Raw genomic sequence first — 16,140 nt, 5'->3', positions numbered from 1 at the left:
AAGATTTGCATTTTCTGTTCTAAAGTACTGGTATATAATGATTTCTTTATTTTCTTATATATCAAATTACACTGAGAGTGATTTCGATACAAATTTAGTCTATTTATCTCTAAAGGTTATCATTGCACAATACATCTGTTGCTGTCACAAGTATTCTTCCCAACCCCCTCCGGTCTAGGACCTGACCCAAAGCCTAAGCTGAGAGGAGATGCCAGAACATTCCGTGTATGGCTGGACCCAAACCAGTATCAACAGGACATGACCAGCAGCATTCAGAGTGGAACCGAAGACCCATATGAGACTTTCAACATCATCATGAGACGCAAACCCAAGGAGAACAACTTCAAGGTTCGTAGTAAATGTTTAAAGTACATAGATCAACCCTCATACCTTGCATCTGAGTACTTTATCTTAAGACCTTGAGCTCCGGGTCCCACCAACCCTTCCCCGGAGTGATGTATTGCACATATATAACTCCCTTGGGTTTTTCAGCTGTAGAGTTGCGATCAGGACAGGTTCCAAGTTTTCATTAAGTCCCAGTAAAGTTATCCATGGTATAGTTTAATTGTTTTGCTTTACGTTGATGAATATTGGTTTTATTTTCCATGTTTTCTTTTTTGCTCTATCACAATGTTTTGGTTTGAGAGCTTCTCATTACGGCTTTGTCAAATCTTCTGTCTCTGATGCTGCACGCACATTTCTGTCTTTTCACAGCCACAGCGCTGACAGATGATTTTGAAGTGTTTTATTTTTTATGAATTTAGAAAGAGCAGGAACTAATGAGTATTCAAGAAACATTGTTCTCCATCTGTGATGTGTGACATAGATAAAAGCAAACACATTCCCTTCCCCAGGGTTTGATGTTCAGGGTATTAGACAGTTTGCAGTTCATTAAAATATAATTGACAGACATACAAATTACCTGCTGTCTCATCAGCCCACCACAAAGCTATTCTTATCCAGCTAATCTTCCTCTCGTGGGACTGTGGTCTGACGTTCCTTAATGCCCACATGTCTGTCTTTCTGTTGTTGTAGGCCGTCTTGGAGACCATCAGAAACTTGATGAACACGGAGTGTGTTGTCCCAGACTGGCTTCACGACATCATCCTGGGCTACGGTGACCCAGGGAGTGCCCACTACTCCAAAATGCCGAATCAGATTTCCACATTGGACTTCAACGACACCTTTCTGTCGCTGGACCATTTACGTTCGTGTTTCCCCGGTTACACCATAAAGGTCTCAGAGGAGGACCCTGAACTGCAAGTCTCCCCATTCAGGTGAAAGCCAAAGATCCAGATTTTTAGGTCAATTCACCATGATCCACCAAGTAAATGATTGCTCTATTTTCCTGCTGTTGTATAATTTTCTTACTAGATACAATTGTTAAACTATACGTACAATCCATAGTAATCCATTTCCTTCCTTTGGCTCAACCAGAATCAAGTTTCCAATCTCAAACAAAGCAGCCAAAGGGAAGAAGAAAAAGTCTGATGAAGAAGTGGAAAACGAAAAGGAAGACCTATCCTTGATCGTTGAGCCCTATGTCCCCCCCAACCGTGGGCCATATCCCTACAACCAGCCCAAACGGTAGGAGGTCCCAACCCATAGCATGTAACCCATGTAATAATATTAGGTCGTTAAGTGCACCCTTGGGTCAGTGTACTGAGCCCACTTGAAAGTCTGAACATATTTTCAGTACAAAACTACACAGAGGTGTGTAACATGTAACCTACTCTGGCGTTGAGTATTTAGATTTGTTTGACCGTGTTTATCTACATGGTGATGATGTGGTGCTATTTCACTTATAATTGTGCCCTACAATACATTGGTGACATATTTTAAGCAATTAAACATTAAAAGAAAATGCTTTAATATTCCTGTACTAATTATAACACCTCAAAATAATTACCCTTCATAAAAATTGAAGATTCATCCGGTGGTGTTTCAGCATTTCCAGTTTGCCCTTGATATTTAAATGTGATAGCAGTGACATGTCCATAGGGAAGCCCTATCTTAATAATTGTTAGGATGGTCTCAAAAAACATAACATAGTTTAAGCCTTTGAACACAAATGTGTTTATGCTGTCAAGGTTGTTGACTATCTCAGACTAATTGCTTGATTATTAATATAAGAAATGTACATGTCTTACAGGAACACCATTCAGTTCACTCCCACTCAGATTGAAGCCATTCGAGCCGGGATGCAGCCTGGACTCACGATGGTAAGGACTCTTTGTTGTATTTGTTTCTTAAATAAGTTTCAAGACTGAATGGAAGCCACCCAAAGCAAATCTGTGGCATCTAAATGATCTATTTGAAATATAAATTTCTACAGATTTCTCGCTATTGAGTAAATACGAACCATGGATATTTGGCTCTCATGGAATACTTGTTTCGTGACCCAATCATTTTTTCTTTTGAAGAGTGATAGCAGTATTGAAATCAACCTTTACCTGAGGCATTCTGTTTCTACTCAACATTTCATTTTATAACTAACACGGAAAGCAAAGGAATCTTATAGAGTAGTAGACCTAAATAGGCAGAGAGAGCTGGATGATAAACCCCTCCATAAAATAATCGTGCATATCCAGGACCTTTTGGGCAAAGCCTCTAGCTTGTCCAGCGAGAACTGTTTCAGCTCGCTGGAATGACGCCACAAATTTGCCACTATTAATCCAAGCAATAAACACTAAGGCAGTAAGTACTATGTTTTAAGGTGTCTATGTCCACTTTATTTGTGAGCATGGCTGTCGATGGGACACCAGTCTATTTTGTCCCGTAATGCCCATGGCCAGCTATAACAGCCTCTACAACGTCTCCACGGCAATCGCCCTGGTGATGTGATGTTAACTTCCTGTTTTTCTGTTTCGCCAGGTTGTTGGACCACCAGGTACCGGAAAAACTGATGTTGCCGTTCAGATCATCTCAAATCTCTATCACAACTTTCCTGAGCAGAGGACCCTCATCGTCACCCATTCGAACCAGGTTAACCCCCCAAACACACAGCAAACACCAAACCTGACTCAGCATTTCAACTTTCCCAACACCCCGCTCAAAAAAAAAAGTTACGCCTAGAGCTTGTACTCTGAACGACCCATTAATCAAGCCATAGTTATACACAAACAAACATATAAAGCAAAACATTTAAGCTCCCTTGTGAGCACCCGGTCTTTTCCCCTTAGTTTTTAATCATAATCTTTTGCTCTTTTGCACCAGTGGAAGCTTGCCAAAAGCAGTCTTGGACACAACAAGTGTAGCTGGATATAATGATAAAAAGCTTATCCTGTGCAATAGTGCCACCGTTCAATTTACACTTTTTTTTCACAAGAATAAACACTTGTTTCATAGGATGATAAATACTTGATGCAAATTCAATGCACTACAGAAATGCAGTACTGTTTTTCTTGTGTTGCAAATGGCTTACAACTGCATTTTGTTGTGCATCCTTGTGTTGCAAAATTAGCATAAATTGTCCTTAAATTCTTGAATTGGAACAAATCGGTAGAGACATCACAGAAGGCAAAAGCAGGCTTATAGGTAAAAGTAATCTGGATAGTTGAAAACACACGCACGCACGCACTGATATGTCAAAGAAGAAGAGAATGATGTTCACTCAATTCTATGATTTTTTTTTTTTTTCACAACAGGCTTTGAACCAGCTGTTTGAAAAGATCATGGCCCTGGACATCGACGAGCGCCATCTCCTGCGTCTCGGCCACGGAGAAGAGGAGTTGGAGACTGAGAAGGACTTCAGCAGGTGAGGACAGCAGAGGGCAGGCAGAGTGAGAACACACAATGAGAGATGCACCTCAACGAAGACAAATGCAAGAACAGATACCGTGCCCATGTGTAGCAGCAGGAGAAGGTAACGACATGGGGGAGACCTACCGTAATCTATGTTTAGGTCTGTCCCATTTCTAGCTAAAAGGCATACGTACAGTATATACCAGAGGTGGGAACAAGTCACTGTTAGGCAAGTCACAAGCAAGTCTCAAGTCATTGCCCTCGAGTCCCGAGTCAAGTCGAGTCAAAGACGAAGCAAGTCCCAAGTCGAGTCACAAGTCACAGCCAACAAGTCTCAAGTCGAGTCACAAGCCGTACCATTTAGTTTCGAGTCATTTCGAGTCATTTTATTATAGTGGGGACGGGGAACCCTGGGTGATGGTGCGCTGCCTCACAGACCTAGACTACGAAGGGAAGGGTAATGGTGGATCGACTGTGACTGTGTTATAGTACTGTAACGCTCACCCCAATGCTGCAGCGTAAATAAGGAGGCGATGACTGGCTTGCAACTCCGCTGCATTTATTTATATAAAACAACTCAACTTCGGTCACTGTTGGCCGTCACCACGCCGAACGAACACTTCCGCATACACGGCCCCCCAAAACTCGGGTTGTCTCGCGTAACTACAGCTGGTAACGGAGCATAACGTGAACACATGCAACATCTGCATAACTGATTAACTAATAACTTTAACTCAGCTCATTACACTACTTTAAAACGGACGTTGACATAATGTTGGCGAGGATATCCATCGGATTCTGAATCCGGGTTCAAATATCCCGATTTTTGTAACCATGAACGAGCTGTCTCGTTGATACGGTCAAATGGACTGCAGTGATTGGATGTCGTGCAGGCAGCGCGCGCTCTCTGCATACAGGTGGCGCACATTTTTTTGACAGATGCAGATAAACAGAGCGGCGCGGTGGTGTGAAAATGTTTTCCCCCAGTTTTCATGGGAAGTAGCAAGTCTTCTCGAGTCAAAAGGCTCGAGTCCAAGTCAAGTCACGAGTCATCGGTGTTCAAGTCCAAGTCGAGTTGCAAGTCTTTGTACGTTTTGTCGAGTCGAGTCTCAAGTCATCAAATTCATGACTCGAGTCTGACTCGAGTCCAAGTCACATGACTCGAGTCCACACCTCTGGTATATACTATATGTATGAAAACACAAATGTCCAATTGGATTTGTCAATTCGGTACAAACCACACTACAGAATATTCAAATTAATAAATACACAATTAGTAATTGCATGAAAGTTTTAAGAAATTTTTAGACCAGGCCAGGAACCGTCTTCTGAAATCTAAAATCCCAGTCACATTTTATCTCACAAGACAAATCAATTGAGAAGCTCCTAATTTACTATACCCACCTTACCAAAAGTGGAGACAAATTGAAATGAATAAATACAAAATAAATGTATTCTAAATTAATCTCATACAAACGTTTTATATTAATTCTACAACGCTTGTAGTTTTTTAGAGACACCCTTTGATGGCACGCTGCTATTTTTCATGCTTCACAATGACAGAATACAGAATACGTGGCCTCACAAAAACCACTAGAGTCCTGTTAAGGAAGCCCCAGTGATTCCCTGCTCATCTACATCTTTGTGTGCGTGCGTTCAGTGCCTTGAAGGATAGTGACTACTGAGACATGGCGATAAGGGAAAAGTTTGGGGCCAGTGCACTCATGGCAGACTTGTGAATAAGGCATCTCAAGATACCCAAAACATTTACACTTCTACATGGCTGCTGCTATATTTAACACCAATATTAAATGAATCAACCGGAACCTTCTGTTGTTGTTTTTTAGCTGGCAAAGCTTTTTAGCCTGCTCCTGGATATGAATAGTTAATTGTTTATTACTAATTAAGATATTATGCTGTTACTATTTAAAGTTTCCTCATAGCCTACATTATTAATTACTACCTCATCCATCTGTGCCACTGAGCAAATTGCACTCTATAGCTGGGAAAGGGGGAAGGGGAGATGAATGTTGATCATTTATACTCCAAATAAATAATTGTATGACTTTAGTATGAACAACGGTGCACGAAAACTGCTGTCAACACATGGAAGCAGTCTGCTACATTCTTAAATTATCCGCAACACGGACATAAAAGAGCTCTAGCTTGCAGCGTTTCATATGTTTCCGCCCGCCTGGCTGTCTCACAACATCGTGCAGACTCCACACTCCTTCCACCCTGCTGACACCAGCGAGAGGAGAGAGCCAGAGAGTTTTAATTAACACTGTATATGAGATGACAAAATGGAGGGCAGTGCTCCCCGGAATGCCTAACGAAGGGAAAGCTACAGCACCATCTATTAACAACGGCTCCCTGCATTTGATGAAAAATGAATGTGCTGGTTCCGTGAGATTATGCAGATTGCATGTTGCTTTTTGTATAGGTAAATGCAAGTTGTATGTTCAGCTGTGGACAGTCTGTATTTGTGTACTAGTTTCTCGGTAGGACAAAATCTTTAATGCTTCCACTTTTGTGCCTGGTCATCATTCGGGTTCAAGTGCATGTTCTTCTGTTCTATGCGAGTTTTACATATATGGGATGTTGCAAAGAAATGATAAAAACAAGACAAAGCTGTTGTTCACACCTGTGCGTCTGTTCTGGATTTTCTGTCTCGGTAGCTGAATTCATTACAGGTCCGTCCTCTTGCGAAGTAAGGTCACTCCCCATTTGTGTTTAATATTAGGCCCAACAGGGAGACCACTGTGACTGCCTTTGAGTCATCTGCTGACTGAGGATCGTTGCAGAGGGTTTAAAAATAGAGTTCACCTCTAGTGTTACCCTGTGACCCCTCCCACATCCTGTCTTCCTGTGTATTCTGCTGGTCTCGGTGCCACCTGATAGTTGCTTTTAAGCAGTATTGTTAGATGCACGGTTCAACCTTAACAAACCGTGTAGACATGCAAGGTTAGACTTTGCTCTCTTTATGCTTCCATACTCTATATTTACAATATATTTGACATATTTTTTCCTGTTAATTATGTCACCTGCTTGCAAATGCAACTCAACCATCACATAATCCACATTAACTGTTCTATCAAGCCATTCCTGGATTAATAAATGGTTCAACAGGGCAAGTTTGACTCTAAAGGAAGTGTCTGTTTTAAAATCAAGTCATGATCTGATTGTGCATTTAATTGTAGAAACAGCTGGTTGAGCCGTAAACATGAATCATCTGTTCGACCTTTCCTATACAAAAAAAAATTGTAATCGTCTAAATGTTTGACTAACTACGCTGTTTGTCCCCAGGTATGGGAGAGTAAACTATGTCCTAGCAAGAAGACTTGAGCTCCTCAGAGAAGTGGGGAGGTTACAGGAGAGCTTGGACGTCCCGGGTGATGTTTCTTACACCTGTGAGACTGCTGGACACTTCTACCTCTATCAGGTAAGCCTATAACTAGGTACGTAGTGTGCAAAGGCTACAGGAGAATTATGGTTATCTGTGTGCATTGACCTTTTAATATCTTTAATTGCATACAGGTTTAGCAAAACAACCATTATGAAATGAGTGAAAACACATGTTATTATTAATATAAGAAATAACATGTTTTCTGAATGTATTACTATTGAAAGAGGGAGAGCAGGACAGAGATTTAAGAGGATACAGTAGACTTGCTGACTTAATTAGAAAGGATTTCTGCATTGTCTGTCTTTTTCCTCAGACGTATCCATACCAGTCAAACACAGGAATCATTAAAGTTTCCATTCTCCAGACTCATTGCTCATTTCACCCAGAATGCAAATACTCAGAAACAGTCTCACCTAATTATCACTGTCCTCTCAGGCTGCAGGAGAAATGATTTATTTGCATTCCCATGATTTTTCCAAAGGGATCTAAAATAAACGTAGACAGTTGTCACATGAAGCAGTACACTGCGTAGCTGTCATCTTTGGTGTGGTGGGGAGCTCAAGTTCATTTCCAACCTATTTCTTTTTCTGGAAAAGTAAGTACCAGTAATGCGAAACCTGTATCGTTGAAGCGGATTAAAGATACCCCTTCATAGCTTTAGTGGTGTTCATTGGTCAAACTTTATCCCATTGCAGATAGTTGTTGGCTGAATCCATAGCAAATGCTTGGATACCGTGGCTGGTACCCAAGCTCTAGTGTCAGAGTTCCTGTCTTACGATGTTCATGCTGCCATTTTTGCACCATGCCAGAAATCTGTCAGTTGTATCCCCCCTTCCCATCCCCCTTCTCTGCTTACTTATTAACGAGATGTTGCATGGAGACGAGATTCTCAACACACACTCTCTACTAGCTGAGTTCTTGTGTTTATTTTAGCTCTGAAAACTGGCCAACAGGGGAGCTATGTGACATTTGAAGGTACAAATGTTAAGAGTCAGAGTAGTGAATATGTGACCATTAGCAGACTTCTCTGTCAGTGATGATACCAATGCACATGTATACTGAATGTCTCGATGGTGGTCCTAATAGTCCATACAGGCAAACTACTTAACATGCAATTAAGCGGAGCCCTGAAGCATTATCCATTATGTGGTTTTTCATAAGGGTATTTATAGAACTAAGCTACCCCGCTGTTTGGTTGAGGCTGGTTTATTACGTGCTCAGCGGGGGCACCTGTAGGCCAGTGAGGCTATCTGTTCTCATTTGGTCATTTCTGTGTGATGTGTTTTCTGCAGTGGGAAAATACAAGGCTAGGCCCTGAATGCTCATTGTGTGCTCATCAATAATTCAAGCCCCATGCATACCAGACAGTACTTGAGTTTGTTTGTTTCTTTATATAAAAGTAATATGAAGCCGTTATTCAGACCACTTGATTAGTGTCCAAATTCAAATGCTACTACTGTACGACCCTCAAGTGTGTTTTCTTAGTCAGTATTGTTTCAATGATCCCAGTCTTACACACCTGCCCTCTACGTGCATCAGCCACTCAGAAAAAGCTAAACACAAAAAAAACCTGGCTCAATTTGGACGGCATGTTTATACTGGTGAGGTCAAATAAAGCAGTGGAATCCAAAATCTTAGAAGCCACAAATATGTGCAGGACCCTCTACTCTAAAATCAACACAGACTTTGTGGCTCAGCATGTGAACATTCAGATGGACTCTGTGTTGTCTGCCCTCTCCGATCTGCAGGTGATATCTCGCTGGGAAGAGTACATGAGCAAAGTCAGACCTAAACAGGGAAAGCAAGTGGAGGTTGAAGCTGTGGCTGCACACTTCCCCTTCCACAAGTACTTCTCCAACGCCCCCCAGCCTGTGTTCAAGGGCCGGTCGTATGAAGAGGACATGGACATCGCAGAGGGCTGCTACCGCCACATCAGGAAGATTTTTACCCAGCTGGAGGTAAGTCACACACACACACACACACACACACACACACACACACACAGAACTACTAGTAATTCCCACAAGTTTAAAAAAACAACCTCCCTTGAGTTTTAATTAGCACCTGTTCCTTGGCTTTTGTTGAAACGGTGAATGATTATATATAACACTTTAGAGTACTTTATTATTTGTAGATATAATTGCTGAACCTTTGTGACAAGATAATCGTTACAACAAAGGGATGAAGGCCATTAACGCTTATCTTTTTTACTCTCCCTGTCACTCTTTTTCAAGCTTGCAAACACACAGCTGGATGTGTTATCATTTCTTCTCAGTCCTTTGGGTTTTTCTATAGGGATAACAATACCATTTTAAATTTATGGCCACACCAAGAAGGTCTCCAAAAAGCAATAAAGAAGTTATTGGTTGCAGGTAATATCCCAATACGTGTGGTGACCTTGATTTGTCTGGCTGGCCTCTGTATCACTGCATCACAGCACCCCTCCCTCCTCCCTCATCCCTCAGCCTCACCCATGCTGCAGTGAAATCTGTACACCCATTAAGAGGTGTTACTGTCAGTGCTGCAGGTTACACAAAGTAACATTCTGCTGAATTTGCTTATCTGTCCAACTCTTCAAAGTTTAAAACCTTTTTTGAATAAGCTGTCATAGGAATATCCAACGGATTTATTGCTCGACAGACAGAAAGCAACACAATCTGCCTCCTGGGTTCTTCCCCAGCAGACATCTCCCGTTTCCTCCTCTGCAGTCCGACCACATCCACACGGCTGTTTGCTCTTTTTCTCTTTTTCCTCTCTACTCATTATCCGTGAATCCTTGCCATCTCGATTTCACCCTTCAACCGCTCTGGTGCCATGGGGGTTAAAAATAGACCTCATCAATATTGCATGTTTTGATTGGTTTAATATTAATGCTAAAATAGTAACACATTAAATATTTATACCCCGGTGCTGTCCGAGTCTACGTCTTCCGTCCTCTCTTCCCCTTCCCCTTCCCTACACCCACATAGCTAGTGGGGCGACCTGGAAATAGCACGCCGGCTTTTCCAATTTTGTGTGCTCTTCAAGCTGTGGTTATTGAACAGCAGCTCTCTATCTGACCTCTGTAACACTGCATCATAGGAAAATAAATGTAAGTGTTTTTGAATCATAATAGAAAGCAACGGGATTATTTAAAAAAGATGTTTAATGAAAGTGGATTGAAGTAGGTCGCCAATCACTTTATCGTCATTTGTGGCGGTTAATATTCATTTCATTTAATTTTATATAGCCCAAGATGTACAGTACCTTCAATAATAGTGTTAGAAGCGTAGGTGTCAGCATGGCCATGGCAGGAGACAGAACCAGGGTACAGATCTAATCCTAATCCATGGAAACCTGCAAGGCGAGAAAGCACAAATACTCCAGGGAATGAATTAGTGATGTGCATTGATGACATGTGAATTCTTATAGAAGGAGGGAGGGAGGGAGAGAGAGCAACAGAAGAGGGGAGCTCGGAGTGTCCTAATAACCCCCCCGGCTCTATTTGGGTAATATGGTGCTACAAGCCCCTTAAGATAAGACTGCACTTGACCAGCAAGTGCCTTGTAGGTGAGAAATACCTTAAATTCAACCATTGATTTAACAGGGAGCCAGATGAAATAAAATGATACAGGAGTACTATGATCGCTTTTCTTAGTTGTTGTTAATACACGCAGCATTCTGAATCAACTGGAGAGACTTAGACACTTGATAATGAAGAATTGCAGTAATGTGGTCTAGAAGTAACACACACAGTAACTAATAACATATGTGAAAGACTGCAACTCCGCTTCCTGGTCTGAACTCTGGCTCATGGATTGGGTCCATTTAGAAACTGGGTCATATTTGTTGAAATGAGATCTGCTCCATCCAAAGTGGGATGGATGGATGCCGTCCCTCCTAAACAGAGCAGACTCTCCCCAAAACGTCTTTAAGTGATCAACAAAGCCCACTTTAGTTACTGGGCACCACCTTGACATGCAGCTTTACATGGCGTCACTGAGCAAGTTTGGGAGGAAGCGAACACTGTTTTGGCGAATGTACACTTTTACATTAGTGACTTCCGAGAGGAGTAATGGAGAGTCCTCACCACCGACGTGAATTACAATCTTGGTAGGTTGCTTTATGTGAGAATATGATTAAGCAGAGGCAGTGCTTGGGTGATGTCCCTGCCTCTACACCTGCAACTTTTATTTGTCTTTAGACAAAGATGTATTGGTTTTGTATCTGAATATTGAACGGTGCCTTTTTTGTCTTTTTAGAGGTGTGATTATTTCACCCCAGATAATCACCTTATCCATCATCATTGACTGCAGTCTTCCATCATTTTGTCAGAAGTCCCTTTAAAGTTAACTTGATTCACAAATGAATTAATGTCATCCAGTAAAGTTCAATGTTGCCAAGTTTCTCCAAGAGGTTATTTGTTTTGTGCGTAATGAGTGACTCCTGATCCTCGGCTTTACTCTCGTCTGATCTCGTAGGAGTTTAGGGCCTTTGAGCTGCTCAGAAGTGGACTGGACCGCTCCAAGTATCTGCTTGTGAAGGAAGCCAAAATCATCGCCATGACCTGTACCCACGCTGCTCTCAAACGACATGACCTGGTGGAGCTGGGATTCAAGGTACCTTTTTCTTAGTTGACATAAAGACAGAAACCTACTTATGTGTAGTGCTGTAACTTTTAAGTATGTGGATTAATTGGCTGATTCTCTTTATTAGTATGACAACATCCTGATGGAAGAAGCTGCTCAGATTCTGGAGATTGAGACCTTCATCCCCCTCCTGCTACAGGTAACATGTCCAGACTGAGGCTTCAATCCTATACTCATGATGTGCTGTCTTTTAACAAAAAAACTGCAGCCATTGACCAAACTCACTGCCCAACTGTCAAGTTGTGACACCAAGCCTTAATGCTTTACTCAGGATTCTACTTTGTACAACCTTTATTTTTATTTATTTGTCCTTTATTTAACCAGGTAAAATCAATTGAGAACCAATTCTCATCACGACGATGCTCCGGCGGACGGACAGCACAGATACAAAACCGTATGACAAACAGATGGAAACAAATGGCTAAAAACAACATAGTTAAATTAATAAACACTACGTACACAAAAAAGGCAAATTACTGGACGTTCTTTGGAAAAATGGGAGAGTCCACTATGACTTGACCGTCTCTGTAAATGTCTGACTTGTTCCTAACACAGTAATGATGCTTGTCTTTGGTAGTTGTGCCTAATTGTGTGATATAGTGCTGATGTCTGTATACAGATGAGATCATTAGGCACATCAGCCCATCCAGCCACCTCGTCAAATGTCCTCTCTATATCTCTCCTTTAGTGATTCACAGTGGAAGCCTTCTGCCAGGTAGATGTCACAGAGAAACTGTTTATTCCCCTCCTTTTCCTTCCCATTATTCAATCATTCAACTCTTACCAGTGATTTCAGTGATTAAATGAACTCTTGAGTAGCTACGGTTGGTAAATGAGATTTGTCTGAGGTCAAGCTCCAAATAAGAGATCTAATAGGCAAAACCTGGCAACATGAGGTAAACACGTGAAAAAAAACCTAACCGTACAGGCCCTTCATGCTTCATTGCCCTCCGGTACTTGCATGTTATTCTCTGCTCAGGATTGAACCTCACATAGGCCAGAGTGTATTGCCATTAGACAGGACAACGTTTGAATAAAGTTGGACCACATTGAGTAATTATAGTACACCGGAATTACCCGGTGGATGTCCGTTACACTTATTAGAAGGAAATTTGATTCATGCAGCTAATACACCGACCTTTACAGATCAAAGGGAAAGACGATACATCTTTCTATCGATACTGGGTGAAATGGCAGATTTTTTTTAAGGAGGGTATTACTGTATTTCATTGAGATCGTTTCTGGAGCTGGTGTCCTTACTAAATGCTTTTTCTTCTCCATCTGCTCTTTTCAGAACCCAGAGGACGGCTACAGCAGGCTGAAACGTTGGATCATGATTGGAGACCACCACCAGTTGCCCCCTGTAATCAAGAACATGGCCTTCCAGAAGTACTCCAACATGGAGCAATCTCTCTTCACCCGGTTTGTGCGCCTTGGAGTGCCCACTATAGATCTGGATGCACAGGGCCGCGCTCGTGCAAGGTGGGTGTCCCTGACTGAACAGGCTGTCTGATTTTTACCAATTTAATTAAAAAAAGATTGCCCATCTTGTCTTCTTACAACCAGGACATTACCGCGTGACTCACTGCGCATCTGTCCTCTTGTCCCACAGCTTATGTAACCTGTACAACTGGCGCTACAAACACCTGGGGAACTTGCCTCATGTGCAGCAAATGCCAGAGTTCCAGGTGCCCAACCCTGGCCTGACATTCGACTTCCAACTGATCAACGTGGAGGACTTCAATGGGGTGGGAGAATCTGAGCCCAACCCATACTTCTACCAGGTCAGTAGTGGTGAGCACCAACGCGGGCAACTGTCCCTTTTTGTTATCGGGCCTCTTGCATATGCGAATGAAGCGTGAACACCCATCCACCATTAGTTGGTATGTCTGTAGCACAGGTACAGTTAAGACGGTCCATTACACGGATGCACACTTAGTTCCACCAGAGCAGAGCGCCATATTCCTCCAAAACCCCCATAAACTCTGAAATCGGTTGTTGAACAGCAGTTCATTCATTTTTAAGTTTGAATGGTTTAGCTACCGGTCCATATGATATATTCATAACCCTGTTGAGTCTGCAGCTAGCACGAGCAGTCCAGGATGGGCCGCTGCGTTTTTCATTCTCACCAGGAGCCAGATGTCTTTCATTGTGGCATTATTATGCTATTACTGGTTACTGGTTCTGACGGCATTCCTTTCTTTAACATAGAATAGAAGCTAAAACTATAATAGTCATTAAACAATTTAGATGGTTGTAGTTGTCAAAAAGCCAGCAGCACTTGACAGTCAAAAGTCAATTGTCACAGGATTACAATACATACTGATTATCAGTTGAGACACTAATTTGTTCATGAGATCATGCCCAACAAATATGTCTCAGAGCGTCACGAATGCTACTGTGGCATTCAGCACTGTGCACGCGTGCTCATGTCCCTGAGGCTTCTTATTGTTCCTAAATTCAGACCATGTGCACCTCTCGAGGCACCGGGTCACATGAACATTAACTCCATTTGCCTGTTGCCATTTTCAGGCCCCTCAAGGGGGAATCTCTGGTATCACACACTGCTGTATACTCACACGCATGCACACACACTCGCACACATTCATGCACTTTCCAAGGGAGCAGAAAGAATAAATTGGACACTAGAGAACCCAATTGCATCCAGTGCATGCTGAATGTTTGTCAAAGCTGAGCAAACACAGCCACAACCACGCACACCTCTTTCCATACACAAACATGTGTGTGCGCGCTGCCACTCGCCAAAGGTCTGCTGCTTCTTCTTCGCCTCATTTGTTAAAGCACTTTCTATACAGACTCTCAGCCCTTCGACAGTGCTTCCCAGGTTGTCAAATGGCTAAATCCACATCTCCTGTTGTTGGAAAAAGGCTTTTTTCGCTCTGTACTCATTAGTCAAAGCTCTTGCTGCTTCACAAGCTACATTTCTAAATGTCGTACGAGCAGAAATCATGGTGAGCTTTACGCTCACTTATTGCTCCTGTTACTTGTTATGTGTTCATATGCATACCACAATTTGCCATCCTCCTTCCTTCTTACCTTGTTTACAGAAATAATAGTAAATATTAACTGAAGTGGGTTTTCACTTCCTTAATATGATGTACTAAATTAAATCATGACTGAAAAGGAACCAAAGCTGAAGGGAAAAATTATAGAAATGATCTCTACTTTTAATTGCACACTTTTTCAGGGGCGGGCGCCCCCGTTATTATGGTAGGGGAGAGACTGGATCAATAGGTAGATGTCATCGTGGGTTTACATTTCTTTCCTTTTAAAAACACCATCTCATAACTATCATTAACTGCCTCGCTTGAATTGAACTTTTGTATTGAACACTATCAGTAGAAACATGGTTTGGCCGTTTTAAGTTATGCATCTGTGCCATTTGGAGGAGGTTTTTAGGGGAATAAGAACAAAAGCTATCACAGTTTTGATGTGTTGACTCCAGTGCAGCTGGTTCAGGAACTGTTGATGAAGCTGCATTAATTATTATCAAAGATATGAGGCTGTCGTCCAGGCTTAATTTGAACCGTATGAATAATGCATACTGTTTTTTTTGGTCACATTCGAAAGACGCAGCTTTAGCTACTCGTAAGAAGTTAGAGAGAAGAAGACAGTGCTTTTATTCATTTATTTATTTATTTTCTCATTCAATTCATTAAGACAGTGTGTCCAAAATTTTGACTGGTACTGTATTTATACATATATATCTTGGATTAAGGCGTTAAATGTGACAGGCCTATGAGATCATTGTGGCAGAGATTAATGGGATTCAATATTTTAACGCAGTTGACACAACTTTGTTTGCTTCCGTTGAGCCCTGAAACCGCCGTGTCCTGCAGTCTCTTTGATCGGAGACACTGAGACAGTAGTTGAAGACGGAGAGATTTTCTTTGCAGTGGAAGTAAAACAAACCAGGCGGCACACAGTCCGCAGAGGACCACCACCGTGTCCCTGAAAGACCATGGTTTGGAAAAGGTCCTGGTGGAATGTGGGGAGCTTTGTTGGCACTTCAAACACAGCCGTCAAATAATGGAGAGTTGAGCGCAAAGTGCACGAGGACAGCCGGAGGAGTCGCTAGTTTAACATGTTCCACCCGGTGGAATTCTGCCTCCAAGATGATCACGTGTTGGTAGCTGTGTTTAAAAAAAACAATTAAACAACAATGTCTGAAATATACGCTTTTCAAAATGGGAGATTAATTAGTTTTCTTTTTTTATCCATTGGCAGCCATCATTTCATACATTTATACATATATTACATTTATTTTATTTAAAGGTGAAATATAAATTGTTATTTTGTTATTATAGCATCATTTTTTGTTATCAAACTAAGTAATGAAAC

At 41.8% G+C, this 16,140-nt stretch overlaps 1 protein-coding gene across 3 annotated transcripts in view; it reads left to right on the top strand.

Moving 5' to 3' along the window:
• aqr (aquarius intron-binding spliceosomal factor) overlaps positions 1–16,140 on the top strand; it is a 40,915-nt gene that overhangs the window by 15,224 nt on the left and 9,551 nt on the right. For all 3 annotated transcript variants that reach the window (XM_037486097.2, XM_037486096.2, XM_037486095.2), the window contains exons 20-31: positions 179–348; positions 1,036–1,277; positions 1,438–1,587; positions 2,153–2,222; positions 2,875–2,985; positions 3,648–3,757; positions 7,051–7,186; positions 8,899–9,108; positions 11,611–11,748; positions 11,846–11,917; positions 13,073–13,260; positions 13,391–13,562. In XM_037486097.2, the coding sequence (XP_037341994.2) occupies positions 179–348; positions 1,036–1,277; positions 1,438–1,587; positions 2,153–2,222; positions 2,875–2,985; positions 3,648–3,757; positions 7,051–7,186; positions 8,899–9,108; positions 11,611–11,748; positions 11,846–11,917; positions 13,073–13,260; positions 13,391–13,562 (1,769 nt within the window). The remainder of the gene's footprint in view (positions 1–178; positions 349–1,035; positions 1,278–1,437; positions 1,588–2,152; positions 2,223–2,874; positions 2,986–3,647; positions 3,758–7,050; positions 7,187–8,898; positions 9,109–11,610; positions 11,749–11,845; positions 11,918–13,072; positions 13,261–13,390; positions 13,563–16,140) is intronic.

The sequence above is a fragment of the Pungitius pungitius genome, chromosome 14 (genome assembly GCF_949316345.1).
Source record: "Pungitius pungitius chromosome 14, fPunPun2.1, whole genome shotgun sequence".
NCBI classification, from domain to species: domain Eukaryota; kingdom Metazoa; phylum Chordata; class Actinopteri; order Perciformes; family Gasterosteidae; genus Pungitius; species Pungitius pungitius.
Note: the sequence above shows the minus strand (reverse complement) of the source record. Positions and strands in the feature narration are given on the sequence as shown.